This window comes from Sphaeroforma arctica (assembly GCF_001186125.1).
Source record: "Sphaeroforma arctica JP610 unplaced genomic scaffold supercont1.586, whole genome shotgun sequence".
NCBI lineage: Eukaryota > Ichthyosporea > Ichthyophonida > Sphaeroforma > Sphaeroforma arctica.
The window spans coordinates 34,353-49,396 of record NW_014039972.1 but is presented as its reverse complement, the minus strand read 5'-3'; the positions used below and the strand labels follow the sequence as shown (position 1 = coordinate 49,396).

Below are 15,044 nucleotides of genomic sequence, written 5' to 3'. Positions count from 1 at the left end.
GTATATATATATATATGCATATGTATATGTAGATGTATATATATATATATATATATATGCATATATATATTATGTATATATATATATATATGTGTGTGTGTGTTTGTGTATTTTTATTATATATATATGTGTGTGTGTTTGTGGGGGCATATGCGTGTATATTTTTATCTTAGTATATATATATATGTTTGTATGTATGTATGTGTGTTTGTATATGTATGTATTCGTGTTTGTACATATATGCTTATATTTTTACACGTGTATCTATATAGATATTGAAATGTGTATCTGAAGTTTGCGTACATCTATCTCCGGTTTTGGTGTATATATGCGTTTTGTGTTCATGATAGGACTTTACGATACAATATATTTATTTTTAATGTATATTCGTGTAGCTAACCAAATATCATATACGTGTATTCATACCATGTATATACATGTGTACATATGTATGCACATACACACACATATATATATATATATATATATATGTATATGTGTATGTGTATGTATATATATATTATATATATATATTGTATATATAATATATATATATATATATATATATATATATATAATATATATATATATTGTGCATATATATGTGTGTGTATTTACTTATAGTTATGTGCTTATATACATGTGTGTGTGTATGTATGTATAAATGTGAATGTGTGGGAGTGTGTTTGTTTGTACGCTAATGTTCACGATAATGTTCTATGGTTTGCTGTATGTATGAATATATTTGCGGAGACATAGTCTTATCTACACTCGCATATATATATAAATATATATATGTATATACGCATAAATATATATATATGTATGTATGTATGTAAGTATGTATGTATTTTCAAATATATATATATATACGTGTGTGTGTGTGTGTATTCATATATATGTATATATATATATTATTTCTGTAGTATTCATATCTATGTTTATATGTTTATATATATATATATGTGTGTGGATGTGGATGTGTACATCTATGTTATGTGCCTATGTATTTATGTACATACCCATCTATATTCGTTTATATAGTTATTTGTGTATATTTATCCTTGTAGGTATATACATCTATACATATTTATACATATTATTTTTCTTTGCAACTGCATGTTGGCCAATTACATATTTACATAAAGGAATTTCTTTGTATTGGTCATTTCATATTCAGAATTATACAATATAAATATACCTACTTGTATTTTGTTGCACATCTTCAAAGAGTCATCGTTGATTCCTCCTTCTGACTATTTGTACATGAAAGTTATAATAGGACGTGCTGATCGATTACCGCTTTTCATTACTTTCGGAAAGGCGCTTGGGGAAGTTAGAGGTATCAAGAGATTTGGACATGCTTTCTGTCCTTTGGATGAAGCACTTTCACGTGCAGTGGTTGATATTTCCGGTCGACCATTCGCCTGTATTGATCTTAATCTTCAGCGACCTAGTATCGGTGAGGGCGATTGAATGTTTATGTATATAGTATTTTTGTGAGAACGCCTGGTGGATAGCTTAGCTCCGTGTCATCTTATTCTTTTGTTCAGGCCGTATTTCACGTCCCAGTGCAAAATCATCGAATGTATTAGTCCTAAGAGTGGAAACATCGTCGACTATGCGTATAGCTTGCGGTCTGATTAGCTTCTGCAACTCAAGTTCATACTGTATTAATTGTGCAGGCACTATGTCAACGGAGATGATACCCCACTTTATGGAGTCTTTCGCAATAAACGCGATGATCACTTTACACGTCGACAATATTAAGGTACATACTAGATGTTGTTGTCTCTGATTTATGTCAGTCTTGTGCCAAAAAAAAGTACTGCGCTACAAATTACAATCCGCTATGAACCGATGCACTGCACATGGCTAACCACCGATTTTTTTTGTAAAAGTACATGTAGTCTTAGTCTTGTGCACATGCATGCACATATCGATTTGTGATTTGATCATGGACTCCTTTACTCTATTTTTTACACAGGGAAAGAACGATCATCATCGCGCCGAGTCAGCATTTAAGGCACTTGCTGTTGCTATATACCTTGCGTGTACGAAGACTGGTACTGATGACGTGCCGAGCACTAAAGGAGTTCTTTAGACTTTTCTAGTTTCAAATCTAGACTTTGGGTTACAATTACGCCCAATTGACCGTTTCGGTTGATTGTATGACTGGTCGTTGCTCGTCCTCATTGACTAGTAATTTTCAGTGCTCGAGGTTGTCAGACCTTATATCTGCTGTGTTAGCGCAATTGTTTGCATACGTTTATTTCGTGGATCTTTTACAGATGCTCGTCGAAAATATCTTAATTTTTCGAAACGAACTGTTGCGGCAATTATCGAGTAAATGTGCTTTGTCCGCTATATCACTGAAAGCGTGAACTTGGAAGTTCCTCCAGACCATCGATTTTCCGCCATTTTTCGTCGCTTTTAGGCCTATATAGAAGATCCTCCAAAGCTTCAATCGATTTCACGGAAATAGAAGGCAATATGTTCAGGTCTGTTAATCTCACTATCCGGAATCCGAGAAGGTTTTGATTTAAATAGGGACCAAAATAGGCCAGTGCTGAAAGTAGTTATTTTGAATATTAGTTCAATCACTTATAATAATAGAAATACGCAGTATTTTCAGTTTGCGGAAATAGAAGGCAATTCCTGGAAGGTTTTTAGATAGTTTGGTAGAATTGTTCTGTTTGTTTGGTATTTTATTTAATAATGTTGACATTACGGTGTCAAAGAGTCTTCTGTTTTCCATATTAATGCGTATCGCAGTTCTGTTTTCCAGATTAGACTCTAGTAGAAGCCTGTTAGTAGACAATTGTTATTTATTATTGCATATTGTGTACTTTTCGGGATGCTGTTATATATCTCTGCGTACAAATACGATGAAATACATAACATGTACACGAAGCTGGACATCACACACACCGCACAAGATAACAATAGTACACGGTTTGCAAAGAATTCTTGTACACAAATCTCTGTTTGCCAAGGGGATAGATGCATGCAACACACAATCCATGTTGGATTATAAGAATACTTACACGGGCTACAAATGATGTATTCAAATGTGTCACTTGCCAAGGATCAAGTAGAGACTCGAGTTCATGGCTCTGAATTCAACGTCACACTACCCGAACCACTGAAATGAACACAAATGAACCAACCATGCAAAAGCAAGACCGTTTGTCAAAGGCAGACCAAAATAAGTTATTGTCTAGAAAGAGACGCGCAAATTTAACTCAATTGTAACGAATTGCAATAATAAAAATGAAAACACAAAATCATTCACACGCGCGAACTAATTACAGACAAACACAACATTACATACGCAGTCGAATTAGAAATACATAGAAACGAGGCACTACTTTACAAAGAAGAACATATTATAATGAGGGACTTTTTGAATGTATACATATGTATACAGCAATCAGGCAGGGCAAGTGAAATATACAAAACCTAGGCACTACTTTAGAAAGAAGTACCTCCAATAATGAGCGACATATTGAATGTATATGTATAGATACACGGCGATCAATCAGGGAAAGTGTCACAGCACTACTAATTACACAGACATAGATGAACAAAGTAGCTCAAAAAATGTACACAAAACATACACGACAATCTAGCAGGGTAGGTGAAAGTCCCAAAGCTCGCAATTGCATATGCACTCACTACTACTTGTTGTGTGTAAGCTTTGATCTCTGAGCCATGATCAATTGTAGGTGCATGCACACCTTACTTAAACCTATTTTGATTTAGCTCGTGTTGTTACAATTGAGCCACCCTTTTAAAAAATATTGCAACTCCAATTTGTGCCGTACACTGAAAGCATGACGTTGAAATTCATGGAGCATATTGTTTTCCCTAACAATAATAGATTACACCGATCTGGGACAAACTTACCGAATATTGATATTGTACGTACTTTACATTGGCTTAATGGTCGGGAAGGTCAAAGATATCCAAAAGTATTTGAACTCGGGAACAAAGTACGAACAGTATATTAGATCTGTTATTGTAAGGTTATCTATCATTTGAATACTTATTCCTTTTGAAACATATTCATTTATACGAAATATTGATCTTCTTTCTCGAGAACAGATAAAGACTGAACGCAACAGAATTCCAAATGAAATGCGGCATAGTATCCGAAGATGAAGCGAGTAACGGGCCAAATACGAAGGCACGAATGTGCTCATAGCGTCAGTTTGTCGGCTTCGAAATATTCTCAAAAATTAAAACTTATAAATGATACTGTCAATAATACCGACTTCAAAAAAGAGATTGTATATGCCGTGCGAAATCCCGAATTAAAGGAGGGAAAAGATACATTTATGCTTTTCGTACCTTTTCTCTATGTAGCAAACGGGAGCACTAAGATACACGCACAGCATTATATATATATATATATATATACATGGGCCTGGATACGCCGTGCGAAATCCCGAATAAAAGGAGGGAAAAGATAAATTCTATGCTTTTCGTACCTTTTCTCTATGTAGCAAACGGGAGCACTAAGATACACGCACAGCATTATATATATATATATATGGGCCTGCATCCCTTTTTGTCACAATAAGTGTGTCTAGTAATCTATTAACAATGAAGCTTGTCAGTAAGCGTATCACAAGATGTGACCGAGCAACAATACATAAAAGCCAGAGTCCCTTGTTGGCACAAACATATACGTGCCAAGTAACTTTTTAAAATTATCGTTATTGCTGCTGTTGTGTATTCGCGGAGAATAATCGCACTTTAATAGCAATTTTTGAGAATAGCGTACACAAAAGGAAAGCTATCATCTGTACATACTCAACCTATAGGAAAACGTGATGGGTGCTAAAATCAAGGTCTATTTATGGTCTTGTTCATTTCCACATAGACCTCTCCTAGAACAAGCTCTGAAATTAATGTCACGCGATAAGCATGTCCAAAAAATATGCCGAATAGTAGATTTCCATGTTTCTACACTGATTTATCATCATAAATTTGCAAGTAGTGACCATGATTATGACATCAGTCAGAAATATGTATGTCTCACAGAAATATACCCGTACACATAGACCGTGCTGATGATATATTTACTGCATCAGAAACTATACAGAAGAAGAAAAAATACAGTTCCAGCTAACGAATAGGACACAATGTATATGGAATAAGACACACTCATATCTGTACAATACACAGTTGCGTCTCTATGCAATCATAACTCTGAACATGTACACAACACAACCCGCCTCACGCAACTTGCATGACTCCGTATCGAATGAACGATCATTCAGATCCTGAGGATATATACCATGAAATGTACCAGATATGAATGGTAACCATATATAATTAGAAGTCCGCCAAAGCAATACACTTTCTAATCTTAACCATTCACTGGATACGAATGCAGTTGAAGTCCCAGCCGAAGCCCACGATGCTATACATATGAATATTGATATATTACTGAATACAGACAAAGTATTGAATTCTGCGGATAATCATGATCAGAACAATAGAATTAGCCAGATACCTTAGACGATGATATGCATATAGACGTGGATGGTACAAATTTGGAATGGATTTTCGACATTAAGACGCATAGACATGATATGTATATAGATATAGACAACATACATCAAGAATATAGTTCCGAAATACATACAAAATAATGAATCATAAAAATGATTTACACATCAACGCAAAATTGGACATCACAACGCTATATTTTATAACTACAACAAGAATCAAATAACCTTTGTCGAATTAACTAGCCTACAGAGATTGCAAAGCTTAGAGAGAGAAAAACTGAAAGCTTCATACATATTTTCTATCTATTTGTATCAAGAAATTAGTTATAATAGACGAACTGAGTATCAAACCGCATTCTTTTACATTTTATCTTTATTTCCAAGACTTGCATAAATGAACTGTTAAATTAACACAAAATCACTGCTCCCCATTTCATTGAATATCTTCTGACTTATCTCCGCCATTCTAGGAAATACTCTCATCATTTTTAGTACAACATTCACTTTCCAAGAGTGATATATAGTCATTGCTACAATGCTCGTGTAATACTACGTCAGTATTCTCATATATAAGTTTCGAAATGGAATTGAGATCCGTCCTCAACTATATTAATAAAGTGAAGCTACTAAAGTTATATAGCTTCATACTTGAATTAATGACCAAGAAACAATACAACAAAGTAGCGACAACAAACAAACCTAGTGATTTTGAACTGCATACCGGTTCGCGAGTCGCTGAAGAAGGGTCAAATCGGCCAAATCAGACGTCACGCGCTCAATCACAATCTCATCATTGCCTGCAATAAGCTTTATCTTATATACGGTGATAAGCTAAAACCAAATGCGCAATGGGGATGTGTCAGGGTTGGACATAAAGGTCATAACTAATAAAAACATGCCGAAATTTTCGATGCTCAACGTCTAACGCACTATGGCAATCCATTGAAAGTAAATAGCATGTACTTTGCAACGATCTACGGCACTGGTATTAATATTTGTAACGCTCCTAACACTCGTTCTTGCTTCTGCCCACTGGCTGCTATTGACTGTGTTCGCGAAGCCTTACATACAACACTATTGGTCGCCAAAAAAAATGGTAGATAGCCCTCGGAATCCACTGCCTGATCCAAGATTTGGCTGAAGGATGCTCTCGGTGTTATTTGCGAGGAGATCTGTGAGAAAATGTCTCAATGTCACAAAAAAAAATGAATAAAAACGATGTTTATATCTCCTCAAATCAAAAGGGTTCACAACCGCAATGTTTAGATCACAAGCCATTTCTTTACCACATGGGTTTTCAAACACTCACTCTTAAGACTCGTCTTTTATCGCGCATCATGCTTTGTGATCAGAAGACTTTTTTTATGGATATATATTAATAAACCGCCTTAACTGTAGTATACATCCTTTCAATCACCAATATCCGGTGTCTGTTCTAAGTCGTGGTCGCACAACATACGTTTACGCCATTTTATGGCGAGTCACATCAAAATTTAAAATGTTTGATGCGTCAAACTATACGGCCACTGAAAATGTGTAGTCTGTATAGCATTGTCTTGCAAAATGGCGCTATCACAATAGGGTGTAGGTAATTTCTGTGATTTTCTGTTGCGGAGTTCGGACATATCATCCGTATCTATCTTTCGAGGGTTGAAATGCTATATGTAGAATAAATGTGCAGGCATGTTTCATCCAATTATGCACGAGCATCGATCTTTGGTAGTTCAATGCATACCATGGCGGCGCCCGGTTCATATTGTATAAAAAATATCGACGGCCGGCTTCGCCCTCCGTTATATACAGGATATGAACATTACACTTTTAAATATACAATCCTGTCCTATGTCTTCCAAAACAAACTTGCTCGATATGTATTTTGTTTTCAATTGATTCTACACAAACACAAATTAGGACATTCCAAAATAGATAACAAATCTTGAAAAAATCAGAAGGCAAAACTATTATTCACGAAGTAAATCAATTCTAAAAAAATTAACAGTTGCAATAGCAAATCTAAGGTATTCGCATTTATGGTGCAACAAATACTTTCAAAAATCAGGAGTTTGTTGGGGGGTTTTTTTTGCTGTATCTCAAATCGCAAAGAACATTAAAATTGGGTGAGCAAAGCTCGTCGACATGGCCGTGCGATATCTAAGTGAAGTCTCGTATTTAGTGAAGTTTCGCAGTAAAGTTTACAATTTATTACGACGCGCTTCCATTTAAAAGTTTACATGGACCATAGCAATTTCGAATCCAATTAACAGTAGCGCGATCGATATTGAACTCGGTAATACATACTCTACCCTGTCCAATAGTTACAGAGTATGCAAATGAATGTATCTACAGGTCCCTGAAGTACTCCACAGGTTTGTACAATCTTGTAAAGGAAAGAAGTATGATACTGCAGAAATAGATTGTACTGCAAGATTTTCACTTGTATCTACACCAGGTGTGGTATTTTGCTAGATTCTAGCTACAGTCTTCTGAGGCTATTTCTCTAGACAGCCATGCAACAAGCCTTTTAATATTTGCTTGAGTCCGATCAAAAATGAAGGGGAGTTTACTTAGCCATCCAAGACAATATTCATAGCATTGAGTCCTAATCACAAGTGTACTACAGAACAAGAGTAAAATGTCTCAGTATTTTTTAAGGCGTGAAATGAAGTAGTCAAAACGAGGAAGATTTATCAGTCATTGAATTTCGTGATTTCATTTCGTGATTTGTATAAATGAATTGATTTTTGACATGTTTAGAAATTCAAAATATATCACTGAGAATTCCAGAATTTGATGTTTATGCTTCAGGTGGTGGGATTTTTAGAATAGTGTTCATATACCATGTGTATGTATCATATGTGCGACCTTATAAATTATTTAATATGTAAATAGTAATAACATATTAATGTCTTTATATTTTTTACATTTTTTCATCATATATACGTCAATTGCTATAAAAGTAGATACATACCCACTTGGATATAGTGTGATATATATGGAGACCACGCATCGAATACTATCGCATATAACAATGATTATGATGCTCTTGCCGCGGATCAAGCATTACAGACATGCAGCATACGCCTGTACATACAGTTCGTTGGATATAGTTATAAATAGGTGATGCACTTCTTCCGTAGACACGGCTCAATGTACTTGCCGTCATTAATTGACTGAAATATACCATGCTGTTTATATTTACGGAAAGCGTAAACTTGTATGTCCCTCCATACTCTCTTGACGACTCTGTTCATATGTCTGTCTGTCACGATTTTGGCCATAATAAAAGCCCCACTTAATTTTCACGTTTGGTACACTGAAGGCTCTAGGAAGGCATATTGCAGGAATTTGAGACCGCCATTGAAATGTACACAGTACAACACAAATATCAAAATAGACGAGGTCGTCAACAGTACACAATACTTAGCTATACTCAAATTCTCTAAATTGGGGAAGAGGTTCCTGAATTTACAACAAAAAGTGTCGCTTTCAGTCCCTATGTCCAAAACAGGTCTCTTTATTTACATACATAGTCTCCACATATACGTCTGTGATAGTTCCATGATACAATTAAGTGTAATCATAATATGTACTATCCCAAACGAATACAGGGCAACAGCAAATATAGTAACAAGTATATTGATAAAACACAAGTATATCGAATAACTACAAGAATATTTACATCGTCGATTTCAGTACGTATCAACATGTAAAATAAAATATCACAAATCATCCTTTGCAAGTGTGACGCGACCACAAGTATATCGTCGTCGCGTACGGATTCTGTAGCGGTCCTATGTATACGTGTTTGGCGTATACTGTGAAATCCATATCATGTCCACTGTCACCACCCCGCTGTAGTCTTTTTATTTCTATAATAGCTCAGTCTCTTAACAACGTAGCAAATCTAAGGTGCGTTTAAGCCATAAAGGTAAGAGTACATAGTCAGCAGTCTCGAGTGGGATCGGGTTCCTACTGTCATATTCTGGCGGCACATCGACGGATGATCATGATCTGGTGAAAGTCCACTTTGTCCGCACCTCCATCCCTTTATCTCTTCATGAGAGGACAGCATAAATGTATTTCGCTGCTGTCTTTTAAATATGTTCTGATATCTTCAGTATCAATATCAGGGTGGAATTCCCATAGATTTCTATGTCTAATCGATTTATTAAGCTTCGACTGGTTCGTCACGTGAGCGATATCTGCTGGCTTGTTAATTATTAAAGTTTGCAAACATATCAATTGTATACTTGCCCTGAATAGATTCCGCTATACCGTGGTATCACAATGCTATGGTAAATATATAAGCTCTATTATTCAAGCGTCCGGAAATAATCTTTCTCCCGGGATGTGTATTAGCGCAAGGTTATACTTTTTTGCGATCTTTTTGCCAACGCTGAGGTAACGGATTATAAGATGCCATCGTACACAAATACTCAATGCCTTAGATTCGTACTTGTCTCAAGGTGAGAACCAAATAGGTATTCTTCGAAATACACGAAAGCTTGTACAGTAAGCAATTATTTCTTACCCGTTGAGTAATGGAAATGGGATCGTATATATTTTTTCTTTCGTCTATTATTTGATACAATGCTCTTCCCATAGCATAATCGGATGGGTTAGTATTCAGAGTACAGAGAATACATTCTTTTGAAAAACAGAAGGTAAAAGCTCCTAGTATGACACTTGTGGTAGCTTTTTATCCCACTCTTCGTTTCTTCAAGACCTGAGAGTTTTAGGGTAGATAATATATAGCCGAGCTAGAAATCCCTTCTCTCATTAAATCTACCATTCCGAGTGAAGGTTTTGTATCGCACCTGTTATTTGGTGTCGAGAACTGCATCATACGAGCATTCTCCTTTGGCATATACTATATGTCCAAGGAAGTACATTTCTGTTAATTCAAAAGGTGACTTTGCCAGGTTTATCTTCAGCTGAAGCTTCTTATTGTTCGAAGCGCTTATTTTAAAGTAGCTTTGCTTTGGATGGCTCTCTTGTATATACGCCTATATTATTTGAATCATTTTCTGAATATTCATTACTCGCTTGAGTCCTACTTACCGATGTACTTGTGTAGAGTATGTTGTCGGCGTGGTGCGTTTGTATTTTATTTCACTTACTATTATAGTGTTGTTGCTTTGCTACATTTCCGCGGGAAGTATTTACCGTACTGTATGGTATGGTAGCTTGTTGCTTTGTTTCCCGTGTTTACAAAGGGCGAAAACGGTGTTTGTTAGTCGAGCTTATTTCGTCACGTGTGGACTTACTCATGCGTATTCCGTCATATATGAAAATAATTTCTCATGTGTGATCTCATTGAGATGTTCGGTCCTGGTAACGTCACTTGGGGAAGTTCGGTCCTGGTAACGTCACTTGGGGAAGTTCAGTCCTGGTGACGTCACCTCTTGTAGTGCGGTCCTGTAACTGATTGTATGTACAGTGTTGTTTCCTACTACATCTTTGTTCTAGGACGCTTATTGTTTTCTTGATCGCTTTTGTTACACGCTTCTATGACCATGTGTGACCCGTTCACCTCCAATGTACCTGTAGAGTATCCTGTTTATTGGGTACTTTACTTGTGCTGCGATTGTTTGTCTTGATCTCACTACTTGGTTCGTATGCATCTTGTTCCAATGCTTGATAATTCATGATCACTCAACACGTCTTAATAGTATGTCTTTAACCGATATTTGATGGCTTTGCGCCTCTCTAACTATTGCTGCTTGCGTTGTATGTGTGATGTGTGCTATCACTGTTGAGCTCGATGATTGTCTCGTTCGTAGACTAAGTCTTGTGTGTATATAATGATTGTATATACTATGTTCCGGTGCTTTGTGGAATATATTGATTATATATAGCTTGTGGGATTCAGTTTATGTGTGACATGTGAATCTTGTACATCAATCTGTCTGATCTTCTTAGTATTGATTATACTTGATCCGATTGTGTGTGTATGGTTATGTTTGTACACTTACGATATATTCTTGTGTAGTTTAGATCTGTGTGGATGTCCAATTTATAGTTCCCATTCATATGTGCACGCCTAATGTGTCTGTGTGTTGAATGTCCAGGTGTCTAGCCTGCGTCAGAATTGGTTTCTTGTGTGTCACACTTGTCTGTCAAACTTGTTTGTCCGTCAGAATTGTGTGTATATATCCACTACCTATTTATCATGTGTACTTATGATGGCTGGTAATCGTTGTGGTGATATTACCTATTTCTGGTGGTTCTTGCTAACTGCATACACAAGTATTATTGTGATGTGTTTCGTTATGCTGTGTATTTCTCACATTCCTCTAGTAGGTGTTTCTATATTGTGGTCTGTCTGTGTACGCTGTAATACCCTTGTAGATTTCAAGATCCCAAAATGATTTATTGAATTTCTTATGGCTAATCTCTCTGCCCTTTGTAAATACCGAAAGCCCCAATGAATGTACTGGTTTCTTTGGCTCTCTTTTTGTATTAGGTCGGGTGTCTTAGAGATATTGCTTATATATTTAGCTTCACCAGAATCTTTAGTCTTTGCCTTAGCCAAGGTTAACTTGATGATAGTTCACTTTGACTTTTTATCACCGTTAACAGTACCCATAGTCGATGCATGGATAGGTGTTGTAGAGCTACTTTGGCGTTGGCGAGATTATTGGCTGCTATGTTTGGCGAGGACTTTCCATTTTCAACCCGGTGGCTTTAGCCTGAGCTTTTTCAGCTTTTTATGTCGCTAACGGTGCTCTTTGATCCTTGCGGATATTTTCTGTTTTATCTTCTGCTATGCAACAGAAGTAACTGGATATATTGATGGGTTGTCATCCCCAGAAACTTTGCCCTATGATATAGCTTCCAAGAAATGGCCACGACTATGAGGTCTAAAAGCCGCAAATAATGGATCGTCAAAAGAATTACTCCTACCCAATCAGAACTGGACTAAGTTGACGATATGCGTCATCATGGCGCTATTATTTCGAGTGAGAAAATAGTTCACTTTTAGTATATGTCCTTTCGAAATTGTTTTTTTATCATATACGGTTTCAATTTGTCGAGTGGGCGAACTGGATGCCTTTTCCGCTTATCCTAACGCTGCAGCATTCAACTCGTCACCACCGAGTGTTGCCCTTCAACTTTCTCATATCAGAACTCTGAGCTCTTGTCAGTGCCTGGGTAATCACCACCTGATTTGGTGTGATTGCCCTCTGATTTCTTATTATCCGTATCGCTCATCCGTTGTACTAGTAATGTAATATGTGTATAAGGAATAAATATTGAGTTGAGTGTACTGTGCGAGGTTCTGACACGTTTCGAGTCAAGACCTGGCAATTCATTAGGTTCTAGCTACGGCTGTATACGGCTATTCCTATGGACAGTAGTACAATAACCTTTTAAGTTTTACCTAACTATGTTTAAATTGTAAGGAAGGTGCATCCTTGATTTAGATTTCAAACTTAAACAAATTAAGTTATTTTCTTCGCTCGAGTCCTAACCGCCAATGTAATACCTCAAAGCGAACATTCTCTGAAAAATCAGCTTTGTCTACTCACGTGTGGCTGTGGTAGAATTGAAGCAGTCAGCATGAGGAAGGTATATTGAATCATTGAATCTCATTCTTGTTTGATGTATTGGGAAAACTGTAGCGTAAGTACTATTCTCAAAGCATGTATTTGACACAAGATTCTGACAACTACTACAAGTCATGAGAAAGTGTCAATCCTCTGTAAAATATTTATATTTCCAAACATGTCAAAATAATTATAATGGATGCTTGTCAATTTAATCTCGTCGATACTCAATTGACAGTGCTCAAGTCGGGCGTTCATAAGTTTGATTTGTCCTTCAATATTGAGATTTTATGCTTTCCCCGAACATAATACAACACCCTTTCTCATACGGGCTGTCGAACAAATTAGACAAAAGTGTTTCAGTTATCGAAGAGAGTACTTCGGTGCACACTTTTATCAAGCGATAAGTCTATCGAACAACTTATACACTCGCTAATAATTTATCACCACATAACTAAACAACTATCGAAATATGTTTGCAAGTCCATATACCATAAAAAATATGCAAGGAATTCGCTTGTAGCCTTCAAAAGCCTTCAAGGAACTCACTGGAATAATATAGCGCTGTACTGTACAATCTTTCCTTTACATTTATTTTTACACACCATGCCGGAGGAGCGGTTGCCTTGAGAAAAATGATTGAACGACCTCAATAAAGGTGGGCTACGCGGCAAGAAAGATATAGCTTGTATTATGAAAACGAACACCACGAAGCGCTCAGTTGAGATCGTGTCTCCACTGGTCTCTTTAAAAGTGCAGTTTCTCAGATTAATGTCATCTCTGAAACAGTAAGGATATATAGTAGACTCTGAGAAATGACAACTTCAGACGATATCGTGACTAGTAAATGACGCCCCGGGTGATGATAGGTTATGAAAAGAAGATTGGACTCAGACCTGACAAGCCACAATAGCACTAAATTTAAATAACAATAAGCATGTAATAGGAATTCACTTAGGTTTGATTTTGTCAGCGTAGATGGACTCCTAGTTTATTATAACCCGTCGAATCGAAATCTTCCACTTTAGAACACTTACTCATATTATTGCACTGTCTAAAACGTGACAAGGCTTTGTCTGAGCTTCGTCTCCTATTAATAACCCAACAGAATTCTAACACTTGTACAATTATCGCTGGCAGGATAAAAAGCAAAATATCACTTAGATGAATGAATTCGTAAAATGCAACAGGACACTATATTAAAACATCACAGAAACCCATAAAACCACAGGCCAGCTTTCGATGCTTTCAAATGTGGATGACGCGCCGCGATGGAGAATATCTGGAAACTTGCGATCGTGCGCAGACACGATAATGTAAACGTACGCGTAACCGTGCTGCGAGATTTTTATTCGCGGTACACAGCATGGTTCACTCGCAGTAGAATTGGACGAGCGGTATAAGGGGGCACATAGCATCATCGAAATGGAACCTGAGTCTATCGATCTGTTTCTTCCCAATACACGGTATAAATTTTCATACGCTCAATGGTATATTTCAAGCTCATGCAGCATATCACTTTAAAATCAGTACAACACACTCATAGTTTTGTACAAGTATCGATAAACACGTTTAATTTTATCGAATGGAAGATGTATGTGAAGATGTCTGTGAACAAGGGCTATAAACTTACATAAGGATGAAAGTGGTGAAATCATAACGAAATCGAACAGAAAATAAGAAATACTCTCGAGGAATAAGGCGCGATTCTTACGATGGCATGCCAAAGATCTGACTAAGTGATGACGCATGGACCATCGCACTCAAATTCTAAAAAAGTGAAGTCACGTCAAATAAACAGAGTATAGCAAGCGTGAGCGTTTTATCTGAGGTCAATATTAATTTTATCGGGAGGAAAATCATAGGGTAGAAAAACAAGCTCTATGCGAAATCAAGCTCATCAAAAGCAGTTGAACGACACAACGTTTCGTGCACTCATACAAAGATGCAATTAATAGGCACTGTAAATACT

At 36.6% G+C, this 15,044-nt stretch overlaps 2 protein-coding genes across 2 annotated transcripts; both read left to right on the top strand.

The window, feature by feature from the left end:
- Window positions 1-1,323: 1,323 nt before the first annotated feature.
- Window positions 1,324-1,476, top strand: SARC_07413 (hypothetical protein; the record flags this gene model as incomplete). The annotated part of the gene is made up of 1 exon (XM_014298653.1): window positions 1,324-1,476. A coding segment is annotated over one exon (153 nt), but the record flags the coding sequence as incomplete, so codon positions are not given.
- A 214-nt stretch (window positions 1,477-1,690) lies between these two features.
- On the top strand, window positions 1,691-2,104 carry SARC_07412 (hypothetical protein; the record flags this gene model as incomplete). Its single annotated transcript, XM_014298652.1, has 2 exons — window positions 1,691-1,771; window positions 1,988-2,104. 2 exons carry the CDS (start codon window positions 1,691-1,693, stop codon window positions 2,102-2,104), a joined length of 198 nt encoding a protein of 65 aa, XP_014154127.1.
- Between the last annotated feature and the right edge of the window lie 12,940 nt (window positions 2,105-15,044).